Below are 14,502 nucleotides of genomic sequence, written 5' to 3'. Positions count from 1 at the left end.
TGCACAACGATGTAAGTCAATAAATCAAATTTTAGTCGAAGTATGATATATGATATTGAAGTGACAAATCCGAATGTGTGACTTTGGATGTTTCTGTGAGTCTTACGTCTTTTCCTATGATATGACATGCAAATTATTTTCAGTCTACGTTTCGTTTTAGAGCTGGGTTTTATTTAAACGTTACCACCCACCAGCATGGCAATATTTATTAATCAGAAACACCTACAGCAAAGTTCTTCCTATTCGTGAGTCAGAGAGCCCAACAGCTTTTCTCTTTAGCCTACAGTTGGGTTACCACTAGATAAAAAAGCCAACAAGTCCAAAATGTGCTATATCATACAAACGAATTAAAACTACTATTACATTTTTTGTCTTAATTTAAGGTTAGTAGTGTGGTTAAGGTGGGAGTTAGGTTTAAAATCTGATTTTAAGAAGAACAATTTTAGAAATAGACGGGGTATATGACGTTTCGTCTGTGTTAAATAGTGACGACCCTACCCTTAAACGCCTTGCCATGGAGCAAATTCAAATAGCGGGTGCAAACTAATGTTTTTGCACCTCCCCTTTTTACCATCTAATTATCTTCATCCATTTGATAATAGAACAAGTTTCACAATTTTTTTCAAATAGTCTGTATAAAAACTTTTTAAAAATATGACCATTTAATAAAGCTCCTCCCGTCGCAGCAAGATGAATGGTTTTGACCACTGACGTTGTAGGCAAATTCGTTTAGCATGGCCTGGTGCCCGGGGTGTGCAGGGTTTGCTAATTTTCGAACAATCCATTGATCCTTAAAAAACTCCATTCACCCAGGGCACCGGTCTATACAAAATGAACTCGCTCATTGATTACATACAGGTTCCAAACCGTTCAATAGTTAGGGTATCCATATTACCGGAGTTTATATTATTCATATTTCTATTGTAGATTTGCGGCCGAAATTTAAACTGAACAAAAATATAAATGCAACAGGTAACAATTTCAACGACTTTACTGAGTTACAGTTCATATAAGGATATCAATCAATTGAAATAAATTCATTAGTCCCAAATATGGATTCCGCATGACTGGGCAGGGGTGCAGCTGTGGGTGGGCCTGGGAGGTCATACGCCCACCCACTTGGGAGCCAGGCCCAGCCAATCAGAATAAGTTTTTCCCCCCAAAATGGCTTTATTACAGACAGAAATACTCCTCAGTTTCATCAGCTGTCCAGGTAGCTGGTCTCAAATGATCCCGCAGGTGAAGAAGCCGGATGTGGTGGTCTAGGGCTGGCATGGTTACACGTGGTCTGCGGTTGTGAGGCCGGATGTGAGGCCAAATTCTCTAAAACGACGTTGGGGGCAGCTTATGGTAGAGAAATTAACAAAACATTATCTGGCAACAGCTCTGGTGGACATTCCTGTAGTCAGTACGCCAATTTCACGCTCCCTCCCTCAAAACTTGACTTAACAGTCAGTATCTGGTGTGGCCACCAGCTGCATTAAGTACTGCAGTGCATCTCCTCATGGACTGCACCAGATTTGCCAGTTCTTGCTGTGAGATGTTACCCCACTTTTCCACCAAGGCACCTGCAAGTTCCCGGACATTTCTGGGGGGAATGGCCCAAGCCCTCACCCTCCGATCCAACAGGTCCGAGACGTGCTCAATGGGATTGAGATCCGGGCTCTTCGCTGGCCATGGCAGAACATTGACATTCCTGTCTTGCAGGAAATCACGCACAGAACGAGCAGTATGGCTGGTGGCATTGTCATGCTGGAGGGTCATGTCAGGATGAGCCTGCAGGAAGGGTACCACATTAGGGAGGAGGATGTCTTCCCTATAATACACAGCGTTGAGATTGCCTGCAATGACAACAAGCTCAGTCCAATGATGCTGTGACAAACCGCTCCAGACCATGACGGACCTGCTCAAGAGTACAGGCCTCGGTGTAACACTCATTCCTTCAACGATAAATGCGAATCTGACCATCTCTCCTGGTGAGACAAACCATGACTCGTCAGTGAAGAGCACTTTTTGCCAGTCCTGTCTGGTCCAGTGACGGTGGGTTTGTGCCCATAAGCGATGTTGTTGCCGGTGATGTCTGGTGAGGACCTGCCTTACAACAGGCCTACAAGCCCTCAGTCCAGCCTCTCTCAGCCTATTGGGGACAGTCTGAGCACTGATGGAGGAATTGTGCGTTCTTGGTGTAACTCGGGCAGTTGTTTTTGCCATCCTGTCCCGCAGGTGTGATGTTCGGATGTACCGATCCTGTGCAGGTGTTGTTACACGGGGTCTGCCACTGCAAGGACGATCAGCTGTCCATCCTGTGTCCCTGTAGTGCTATCTTAGGTGTCTCACAGAACAGACATTGCCATTTATTTCCCTGGCCACATCTGCAGTCCTCATGCCTCCTTGCAGCATGCCTAAGGCACGTTCACGCAGATGAGCAGGGACCCTGGGCATCTTTCTTTTGGTGTTTTTCAGAGTCAGTAGAAAGGCCTCTTTAGTGTGCTAAGTTTTTATAACTGTGACCTTAATTGCCTACCGTCTGTAAGCTGGTAGTCTTAACGACCGTTCCACAGGTGCATGTTCATTAATTATTTACAGTTCATTGAACAAGCTTGGGAAACAGTGTTTAAACCCTTCACAATGAAGATCTGTGAAGTCATTTGGATTTTTATGAATTATCTTTGAAAGACAGGGTCCTGAAAAAGGGACAATACTTTTTTTGCTGATTTTAGTTGCATTTTGGTAATTTTGGGATGTTCTCCAACTGGTTTGACATTGGGAATGTTCTCAAATGGGCGGTAGGTAGCCTAGTGGTTAGAGCGTTGGACTAGTAACCGGAAGGTTGTAAGATTGAATCCCCCAAGCTGACAAGGTAAAAATCTGTTGTTCTGCCCCTGAACATTGCAGTTAACCCACTGTTCCTAGGCTGTCATTGAAAATAAGAATTTGTTCTTAACTGACTTGCCTAGTTAAATAAAGGTAAAAAAATAAAATACTTCAGAGAATGTTAAGAAACATTGTTCTGTAGGAATCTCAGTACATCAGGATAACGTTTCCTCAAATTTTATTAGTCACATGCACCGAATACAACAGGCATTGTTGTGAAATTAAATGCTTACTTACGAGCCCTTAACCAACAATGCAGTTTGAAAAAATACGGATAAGAAATAAAAGTAACAAGTAATTAAAGAGCAGCAGTAAAATAACAATAGCGAGACTATATACAGGTATCATGGTTCTATTTAAAGTAATGTTCTTATTGTTCCAAGAACGTTAAGAAACAAATGTTCTTCTGGGGGAATTTCAGTACTTCAGCATTACATTTCCTATGGTTTCCTCATGATTCTATTTAAAGTCATGTTCTTAAATTGTTCCAAGAACATTAAGAAACAATGCTCTTCTCTGGGAATTTCAGGACTTCAGCATATTGTTTCCTACAGGTTTCCTCGTGGTTTTATTTAAAGTCATGTTCTCAAATTGTTCAGAGAATGTTAAAAAAAACTTTCCATAACAAAACATAAGTAACTTGTGTAACGTTCAGAGAATATAGAAACATATACATTCCATTCTCAGCATCAAAAAACTCTCTCTATCCTCTATCTTGTTAAGTGTGTTCAGGTGTGTTTGCCGTGCCCACTAATTGTTTCCTTTAAACTGGGGTCTGTTTGAATAGAATAAAATGAACAGCTTTGTATGTGTAAAAAACATGGCATGCTAGCTCCATTCTGGTGACGGAGGCAGGTGGCTAGTGCACTAATTCCGCGGATAGAGAACAGAAGATTATAGGTTTTAATTTCACTGATGCCGTGTCACAATAAAAAAACAAATGTATGCAACATGTGTCTTATCTGTGCTTGGAGTTCAAAAAGGTTAACCCAAAATATGCTAGCTGTGTTATTAAGTCTTATTGAAACATTTAGTGGATGTTTTAAGGAAGTTATTCAAAAACCTCAAAATAACCTAGAATTTCCATTCTCAGAGAGTTAATAAAACCTCTCAGGTAAACTTCAAAAGAACCAGAGTAAAACATTCTCAGAACCTCCCTGCAACCTAAAAATAAATGTTCCCAGAATAGGCTAAATGTTCACTTCTGTTCTCAGAACGTTTAAAAAAAACATCAGGAAACATATGGTTTTGTTCCCACAACCAATGTGAAACCAAAAACATACATTCCCACAACTTCCAAGGAACCAAATGTGTTAGCTGGGCTGTTTCTCCTAGCTGTCACTCATTCTGCTTACAACTGTAGCCCAGAATTTCATGTACTGCCTTGCCTACATTATTTTGATCTCCATCCTAGCCACCTGCCTCTGTCAGAGTCAAACCAGAGTTCCCACTCTGTCCAACATATTATCAACATGACACACATACGTATACCGTACCATAATAGTAATATACTTCTACTCCTACAAAAGTACAATTTACAGTCATCACACTATCAAACATTTCAGATCATAAAGCTAAAAGGTGAAGAGGCCAATATAAAAAGGCCACTACCTGACAACCTGTGATAAAAACAAGACCTTGCTATATATATACAGATATGTTTTATGGCTTTCTTTTATGAGCTGGTAACCATCTGATAAAACAGTGTGACTCCAACCTGGGTTTTAGGAGCAGTCTGTGTGCAAACAGGGCCGTATATGGAGGCCTCCTGTGAGCCTGTGTTTGGACTCTCTGTGGGAGGAAAGTCTGTCTGGACCACCACAGCACCACTTCTCCCTCCCTCCTCCCAAAAGGAGGGGAAACCTTTCATTTCTTTCCCCTCCTGAGCCATAGTGATAGACACAGATGTCAGACAATGTTCTGGACAGGACTGCTTTGCCACTGTTAAATATCAGCCATATATTGCTTATAAAATGTTCCTCAGGGTACTCTATATGTTCCGCTTAAATTGTTATTTCTTTTTTGCTCTTGGTATAGAAAGATCAACAAAGGAAACACTCGCTTATTAGTGTTCAAAAGAGTGTTCATAAGAGGTTTGAATCTGTCATTCAGATTACAAATCAAATCAAAGTTTATTTGTCACGTGCGCCGAATACAACAGGTGTAGACCTTACAGTGAAATGCTTACTTATAGGCTCTAACCAATAGTGCAAAAAGAGTATTAGGTGAACAATAGGTAAGTAAAGAAATAAAAACAACAGTAGAAAGACAGTGAAAAACAGTAGCGAGGCTATATACAGTAGCGAGGCTACATACAGACACCGGTTAGTCAGGCTGATTGAGGTAGTATGTACATGTAGATATGGTTAACGTGACTATGCATATATGATGGACAGAGAGTAGCAGTAGCGTAAAGAGGGGTTGGCAGGTGGTGGGTGGCGGGACACAATGCAGATAGCCTGGTTAGCCAATGTGCGGGAGCACTGGTTGGTCGGGCAAATTGATGTAGTATGTACATATGTACATGAATGTATAGTTAAAGTGACTATGCATATATGATAAACAGAGAGTAGCAGCAGCGTAAAAGAGGGCAGCTTTCAACACCATCTTGTGTAGTTACAATGTGGCATTTACCATACATAAGGTTTTAACAGTAAGACATTTTATATTGCCAGCTGTAGGGCTAAAATGAGACGATTTATGCTCACGGCATGCTTGACTGCTCCTCTCCCAATTTTCCAATATAATTTTTAGTGTCTTAAACACAACACAAAACCACAGGAAATACAATACTGTGCATTGAACACATCGCTTCAGGCAGCTCCTACTCCATGCAGCTTTAAGTAATTATGTTTTTAAATCTCAGGCAAACATTTTCCATGTGTCTTACAGGTAACTATGGAAGTGGGTTTTGCTGTATAGATTCATTTAATCAATAAGGCAATGAGTACAGTATAAAAAAACTCAATTTGATATCAAGCACTGATTGACCACCACAGTGAACTCCCGCAGTCAACACAAATTAATGGACAGAGCCGTTTGTCTCTCTCTATAACAACTCTACGACTGCAGGGAATGCTTGACAAAAGCGTATTTGGTAGTACAGCGTCTTTATCAAGCTCATGTGGTCTACCATTAGGACTAATGCACAAGTAACAAAAGGCCTCTATACTCTCAGGGCAGGTTTCCCGGACACAGATTAGGACTAGTCCTGGGCTAATAGGATATTTCAATAGAGATTCTCTACTGAGCATGCTTTTTAGTCTAGAAAACCGGTCAAAAGAAGGGGAAAACGGCTCTGATCCAGGAGCGATATTCCACAAAATATGGGGAATGACTTTACTGCCCTCTTCTGAAATTACTTCCGTACGCCTCAAATTCAAAGACAAGAGCTATGGATGCCAGGATTGGCCATCCATGATATCCAAAATATAGTTTTAACCATGTTTTTAGGCTGTACAGTGTTTGTTTACATTTACTTTGTTTACAAACATGGAGTAAAACAATTGTATATTTTCAGTTCGGATGGGGTACGACAGTTGAACTAAGCTCACATACAAGTTATATTCTTCAAGAATCAATGAGTACATAGCATTCATTTATACATCCAAATATGGATGTAGAAACTGCAGATTGCCCCTTTAACATTGACATTTACATAAAGGGAGTCAGAAGGTCTTTATATTAAGAAAACATTTACTCTGGTCTTTGGACGACAGGATTGACTTGATACACAGTGACATACTGTATCTCAGTAATTGGAAGGCCCAAATAACCCTATTCATTCACTTACTGCCATCTGTGTAGACTACGGTAACTTGAGGGTGACTGTCAGGATTTCTGGATTCAGTATGGACACAGAATCAGGTTAACTTACAGTTCTTATCTCATAGGATTTAATCATGTTGGAATAGCGTCACTGGTGCTTTCAAAAGAGCTGTTGCGCAAACTGAATCCCAACTATATTATTTATATTGTCATACTAGCCAAGGCCAGAAAGTAGCCTTCATGGATGAATTCCCATGGAGTTTCTCATCTCATGCAATTTCCCATGTCTGTCTGTCTGTCTGGAAACTGATACCATTTCAAGGGGCTGTAGAAATCAAAGGACTCCGTTTGCCACAACCCCCTGCACTGTGGCAGGAAATGCCACCTGACAGTAATTGATTAATCAACCATGTGTTTCAAGCACAGTGAATGTTACTCTTTAGGACTATGATCATGAGAGATAGGGAAAGGGAAACGGCAACATCCATGTGGACTGAAAGTGAGTTTGGTATGGTGCAAGTGTTGTAATGTTTCATTGTATGATTAATTCAGTAGCTACACCGAACCTGAAAGTATTAGTTTGGTCTCTTTAGGCTTTTATCAGAGGTATGCCTTTCCTTTGGAGTTACAGTCCCCTCCATATGTATTTGGACGGTGAAGCAAAATGTTAAATTTATCTCTATACTCCAGCATTTTGGATTTGATATCAAATGTTTCATACGAGGCGACAAGACAGAATGTCACCTTTCATTTGAGGCTATTTTCATACATTTTACATTTACATTTAAGTCATTTAGCAGACGCTCTTATCCAGAGCGACTTACAAATTGGTGCATTCACCTTATGATATCCAGTGGAACAACCACTTTACAATAGTGCATCTAAATCTTTTAAGGGGGGGGGTTAGAAGGATTACTTTATCCTATCCTAGGTATTCCTTAAAGAGGTGGGGTTTCAGGTGTCTCCGTGATGAACAAAGCCACGCACAGACCTCTGTGTTTTAAGTCAGTAGGCCTAATATATATTATTTTCCTGTAGGTGTTTGCCTCTTTTTTCCAACGGCATAAGGACGAACATAGCAGTCAAATGGTAGAGTAAGTTCAAATAACATTTATTCAACATGCTGACTTGTAAAGGGACTGTTCCGTCTTCATGAATCTATATGTTAGCGACGAGGGGAAAACTCGACACTAGGAAGCCTAGAGGCTAGCACTACGACATCAAAAGTTGTCAGTCAGCATCGACGTAACATGTTTCACAAATTCGGTGTGGCAGGATGTGGAGACACCGACGTGTTCAAGTATAATACAATTTCCAGATGCAAAATACTTCTAATTTAAAAGTAATTAATGTGAGATTGTCTTTACAGTGAATCAGTTAAGGAAATTACATGAAAATAGACCATGAATAAAACCAACAAAGAAATATCCCCTACTTACTGAAATGTGGCTGCATTTCAGTCAGGCCAAAGAGTTTCTGCACCTTTAAAAAATGAAGTGGGTTGTGACTTCACCAAGTTTGTTCTCCCAAAAAGTCAGATTAAAAAACAGCTTCCCATATATGGACAACATCTTCTTGAGTGTAGAGACCCCCTCGCACTGTGGGCGTACTGCATGTCAGTACATTCAACAGTCACTTTCTCTTTAGAGAGGGAGCCCTGCTCACACAATCCAACAGAAGCTTTGAATAACTCCAATTTATCAGATATGAAAGTGCCCTAACTCTACCAGTGGAGTATTTCTCACAATCTTGGTATGTTAGCTTTTAAAACTTTTACTGACAGCTCTTCTCCCCACCCTCTCTGCTCCAACCCTCCTCAAAAAGTCTCAAGACAAGCTTAAAGTTATGTCTTCCAGATGACTTGCTGTTACCACGAGGTCACTCTTCAGATATCCTCGACTGAGGCATAGACTCGCAAGAGACGTCATCTATTGCCATTTCACACCGGTACAGGCAAATATTTGACAGTTAAGCCAAAGAAGACATTAACACAGGGCTTATATAACAATGTGCTCAAACTTTGGAAATACCCTCTTTTGGAACTTAGCACCCTTGACCCTAAAATACTGCAGTTTAATCAAACTTTATTTGTTTGACAAATCCAAAAACGAGTTCAATGAGGATGTCATGTGCAAAACCCTTTTCTTGAGGAGTGGTGGGTGTTTTCATTCCACTTCCCTACAAATTTAATTCAACTTTAATTTAATTCAATTTTCCCCTATTCCTTATGCTACATTAGAAAGGCCTCATTCACAGCTGCCTTGCCTAAAAAAGGCCCATTGCTGTCTGACGTGAATTAAATAAACCAAGTTTCTCTAAATCAGTCTTTTTTGGAATGTCAACACACTCCCCAATTCTGCGAAGAACAAGGTTTAAAACGAGACTATTTGTCTAAAAATGGAAATCCAGTCGTTTGACTTATTTATAGATGAACATTACTGGAGTGGCTGTGGCCGAGTGAGGCTTATCGTGGATGATATGATACAGCAGCACTGTCAATCAAAAGTCAGAACTTGCTCTGCCCTAAATAAATTAACTAAATCAATTGAATGTCAACATCAAGTAATAGAATCAAGGATGACTTTAGTTGAAATTGAATTACACAAAAAGCTAACGTTCTCTAAACAGCCACATGTCAGTGCAACGTTGCATGTCCAGAAATCTATGTATGTACTGCATTCATGTTCAGTTTTCATTTCAAATAGAACAGGACCAAACTACAAAAACTCACTCTGAAACACATATACCCAGAGGCTAGCATAGGTTTATAAAAGCAATGAAGTTACGGTAGCATAGTAACTGAGTGTTTGTCCAGAAAAACAAAGATATTCCCTTTGATCGTGCTCCATGACACTGAACAAGTGCCAGGCACTTAAAGCTCGGTGATAGGCGATTTCTCCCACTCTCTTTGAATACCAACCTGACTTCTATCAGATTCTTCTGACCTTTGTGTTAAACACTGCCATGCTGTTTTGTTGAAAGGCCACTGAGCATATGGGTAAATCAATAATTTAATAGTTTAGGATTGACCTCAATCAGAACAAATTCAGACAAAGTCAAAAGGCTGAATTCAACTATTATAATATATATATAGAGTTAACTGCCAAAATAAAGGAAACACTTGAGTAAATGAGGGTTCTGGTGGCTCTGTTATGATGTGGGGTGCATTTTCTTGAGGGGTATCATACAAAGCAGGTTTGAGGAGTTAGTGAGGTAACTTTGGTGACTCACCTTCTAGCCAGGTAAATTTCTATGGCAACAAATCCTTCAGAACTAAGCTGCTCCAGGCCAGGCTAACTCCCGGCTAACTACACTCACCCAGAATGAAATTACTGAGGACCAATGAAATCCGATTCCCTCCCTCTTGCAAAGATTGCGTCATCCACAGGTGGCTGGTGTCACCATAATTGGGAAGGATGGGCTCATAGTAATGGCTGGAACTGAAACATTTGAATGGTATCCAACACATCAAACACATGGTTTCCATTAGCTCCATTCCAGCCATTATTAACTATCCGTCCTACCCTCAGCAGCCTCCTGTGGCATCATCATCACCTTCATTTGATGAAGACTACTGATTAGGTTTTATTAATCAAACAAGTGTTTTTTTCTTAAGAAATAACTCAAATGTAACACTTTTGTATGATAGGAGTGTTAAAATGTGCTTGTGGATTGATTAAGCACACCAAAGACGGAATTAAAGATGAGTAATAAAATAAAGATGGCACTTCTAAAAGCCTATTTCACACCATAGCCTGATGAATTTGCAAAATAACATTTAATTTTTATTTCGGCACAAATTAAAATGTGGCACTGACTCGCCCATGGATTCAAGTTTCAGCATAGTCTCAATGAAGAGTCTAGCGTTCGACTAGCCACGTGCGACATGCACAAGCAGTTATAAGCCTGCTAGAGTTAGCGGCAGGAGGACAAGCAATATCCATCCTCGTAGTATGAATGAAGCCTGAGTTAGGAATCTGAAGCTAACTGAAGCTGGTTAGCTTTAAAAAACCCTGAGTAGATCTAGGTTGCAGTGTAGGACACCCCTGTGGTATGGTTTAGGTCCACTCAAGGTAAACACAAGTAAATACACAGCCATTCTGAGTGAATAATTTCTATCCTGATAGGAAAATGCCGCCATCCACAGGGATCGCGGTGGCCCAACGCCTTAAGACACTTTGTTGGTGTTTCCTTTATTTTGGCAGTTACATGTATATTATATGCTATAAAATATAAACGTTAGAGTTTGTAAAATATTTGATTTTCATCTATTGGGATTTTTTTGGCACACGTTTTTGATGTCACAGGAATGTATTTGTGTAAGAGGAATGGATTTACGCTCTCTCTATGGTTGACAAGTTGATGACAGATTTCCTTAAACAAGACCTGGGGAGTACAACATTCCAACACCTGGAAGAGCAAATTTTGAATTATTATATGAGCATTCTAGCTTCAAAGTCTAACAAAGTAATGGCAGTAGCCTTGTGGTTAGAGAGGCAGGTCAGTTACTGCCCACTGGGCACAGATGTCAATTCAACACATATTCCACGTTGGTTCAACGTAATTTAATTGAATTTACTTGAAAAAAACATTGATTCAAACATTGTGTGCCCAGTGATCGGAGGGTTTTCAGTTTAAGTGAAGCAGTTTTGGCTATTTCGGTCAGGCTTGATGTAAATGCTTTTCACATGGTATCATATGATTTACAAACAGTCTTTGTAAAAAACTGTTTTTGATAAGTAAATTACTAAATGTTTCACTTGAGGTTAAATAAATCATATTGCTGCTCAAAGGGTGCATTATGGATCTATGAAGTGGACAACTCTTTTAAACTATATTTACAACATTCTATTTAAGGAATTATGCCATCTATGAAATGCTGTACAGTGTACACTTCTGTAGATAAATGGAGGGGCTTCAGTAAACTATGCTCTCATGAGTACATTTGCCTGAGACCTGAAAACTTGTGTTAGCCCACTGAACTATTCAGGGAGCTAACAGTCTTGTGGCACACTTTGGGCCGATTTCCAGGACACAGACTAAGCCTAGTCCTTGATTAAAAAGTAAGTTCAACAAAGATTCTCCATTGAGCATGCTTTTTAGTCCAGGACTAGGTGAAATATGTGACTGGGAAACCACCCCTTAGTCCTTAGTACTTGGTGACATCATCAATCCTGTCAAAAAAAGGACCTTTAAAATAGTTGAATTCTTCAAAAATGTAGTCCATATGTTTGGTCCATATGTTACCAACGTCATTCCCTGGAGTTCCACAAAGCAAAACCAGGCTCTCCCTAAAACAAAGGATGTAATGACTAAAAGAGTCCTATAACCCAGTAAATGGCTACAAGTGAGGTTTGGGTCAGTGTTGTGGGTCCACTTAAAATTTCAATTAGGAGAGAGTACCCCCACAAAGCTTAGGAACCCTAAGTTATTTGGCCATTTGAGAGTTAGTATTTCATGAGGTATTAAAATATTTATTGGTTCAGCCTTTTTTACTGGGCTGCCTATTAGAACTTTTAGTGCAGGGGAAAGCATTGCTTGCGAGTTGTTCTCCTGGCCAGAACAAATCAATACCTCAGAGTCCTAGACCCCCTCTAAGCTACACCTTGACCCCTTGCTGGGGGGCTGGACATGGTTGATGGGGTACCAATCTACACCATCATTCACAAGCATAATCATTTTCACTTCCTTTACAATGCACTTGACATAGCCTAGTCACACTGATCCATCAACGGTCTTTGGATGGCATTCCTACATAAAGCATCCCTGTGCTTTAAGGATCAGTTTATCCTTATGTGATGCTTCTTAGGTAGCTCCATGTGTGGCCAATGAAGGAGCGGATTTCCTTTTGGTAACAGTATCTCTGTCAAAATGGGCTTACTGTCCATTCTCAAATACAATAGTGTACATACATAGTCATGTGTGGCCACTGTTCCTAAACATGAGGAGAATACAACTTGTTGGCCACAAATGCTCACCAAGAAAGTTATGCCATTGGAAAAGGCACCATTATTCCAGCTGGATACAATTACTAACATGTAGCAAGTAATAGGCTACAAATTAGGCCTGCATGGGATAGGCCTACTGTATGAATCAACATGTAATTGGCCGCACAACTAGGCCTATAGGCTTCAATTAAACAAGATTTAACAAATCTACCATTTTCCATTGAGACTTATCTAAATAAAAGTTCCCATCCAACAGCTTTCCATCTTTTCCTCTTTGTTTAGGTTTTTATCACTCCGTGACCCCTGAAGGCACGGTCTCCACAGCTCGAGCATGTTTAGATTCTTGATGAAATCTTCCCTTGTGATAACTGATAGATCGCTCTGCACGCCACAGTCCTCGAGCGCTGACCATATAAGGGTCCCCAGGAATCATACCATAAAAAAAACCCATCTCCGACACACCAGAAAAAAGGGGAATTCTGCCTGTCTCAAACACACGCTCTCTAAACTCAAAACATTTGCCCAAATAATGTATTTTCAAAACAATTAATTCACCATATGAAATGTAGGCTACAACATCATTAGGATACCTGTCTCATCTTCGCATCAAATAACCTACATGTCCAGCGTAGCTAATGGATTCATTTCCAAGTGGCCACTGTTCCTGAACATCAGGAGAGAAAAAAAAACTTGTTGGCCTAAAACCGCATTGTATGACATGCAAATGCACGTTTTACACGGTTCAATAGAAACATTCCACAAATAAACGCAAGGCAAAACAAACTTGCAATGCGACAAATCATGATCTTGATGAAGGCTCTGTTGACCTATGTTATACACTTTCAACGCCAAAAGCATAAACAATCAACAAAAAAATACTTCAAACTAATTATGTTTCTACCTGATAAACCTGCAAAGGTCGGTGGGCATCCCCCTCTCCTTCGCAGAGACTGAAGCCCCAGGGCGCGCCTCCGCGCACCGTTACACAAATATAATCCCCAGTGCCCATGCCACACGCAACAGGCTCCCACCAAAACCGCTATCATCAAATTGTCCGGAGTTGGACCAACAGGGCTCTAGGAAACCAAGAGCAGCACAGTGCAGTGTAATTCCCATCATCTGCAAGTTATCCCGATTCCAGCCTTCTCGTCCAGCCCGCTCTGAAACGTCATCGCACATAGCCCCGCCTGCTCATCGAGTTGTGCTCTCTTGGGAATGTCTTGTAGTTGCATTTGTATGGGGCCGCCGTCGGGGTGAACTTCTCATACAGTGTAGCTACAATAATAATGAGCTTTGATATCTCAGTTTAGTTTATGTATCGATTATGCTGGCTGTTTTCTAGTCAAATGTATGTGTTGACCTAAAGCCTATTGGCTGAAAGTGATTTAGGCCTAATTTTTTTATTGTGTATCCCTATAAATTAGTTGATTACTTGCATTGTAAATATAAAAATAATATCTGATGACTAGACAAATAATGGACTATTGGAACCTAACTTTGCTCCTTATAGTCCAAGGACCTTAAATGCTCTTTTAACCGGTGTGAAATGGCAAGCTTGTTAGCGGGGTGCGCGCTAATAGCGTTTCCTTCGGTGACGTCACTCGCTATGAGACCTTGCAGTAGTTGTTTCCCTGGCTCTGCAAGAGCCGAGTTTTTTTTTGTGGAGCGATGGGCAAGGATGCTTCGTGGGAGGCAGTTGTCGATGTGTGCAGAGGGTCCCTGGTTCGAGGCGAGAAGAGGGACAGAAGCAATACTGTTACACTCTTGTTTAGAGGCGAATTGGCTCTGGCAGCCAAAACAGCTAAATACTCCATCCACACACAGGTGTTTGGAGACGCAGATATAGCTAGTTAGCACAGGTGCTACCTCTGTCTTCAGTCTGTTTTCCGTAAACAAGCTCTATAACATGGAA

General features: G+C 40.5%; 1 protein-coding gene across 2 annotated transcripts in view; it reads right to left on the bottom strand.

The window, feature by feature from the left end:
- synpo2a (synaptopodin 2a) overlaps positions 1 to 13,819 on the bottom strand; it is a 60,833-nt gene extending 47,014 nt beyond the window's left edge. The window contains exon 1 of one of the 2 annotated variants that reach the window (XM_029753780.1): positions 13,492 to 13,819. In XM_029753780.1, the coding sequence (XP_029609640.1) occupies positions 13,492 to 13,599 (108 nt within the window). In that variant the 5' untranslated portion in view covers positions 13,600 to 13,819. The remainder of the gene's footprint in view (positions 1 to 13,491) is intronic. The other variant, XM_029753779.1, reaches the window with a different exon arrangement.
- Positions 13,820 to 14,502: the final 683 nt, after the last annotated feature.

Source organism: Salmo trutta, chromosome 5, assembly GCF_901001165.1.
Source record: "Salmo trutta chromosome 5, fSalTru1.1, whole genome shotgun sequence".
Lineage (NCBI taxonomy): Eukaryota > Metazoa > Chordata > Actinopteri > Salmoniformes > Salmonidae > Salmo > Salmo trutta.
Note: the sequence above shows the minus strand (reverse complement) of the source record. Positions and strands in the feature narration are given on the sequence as shown.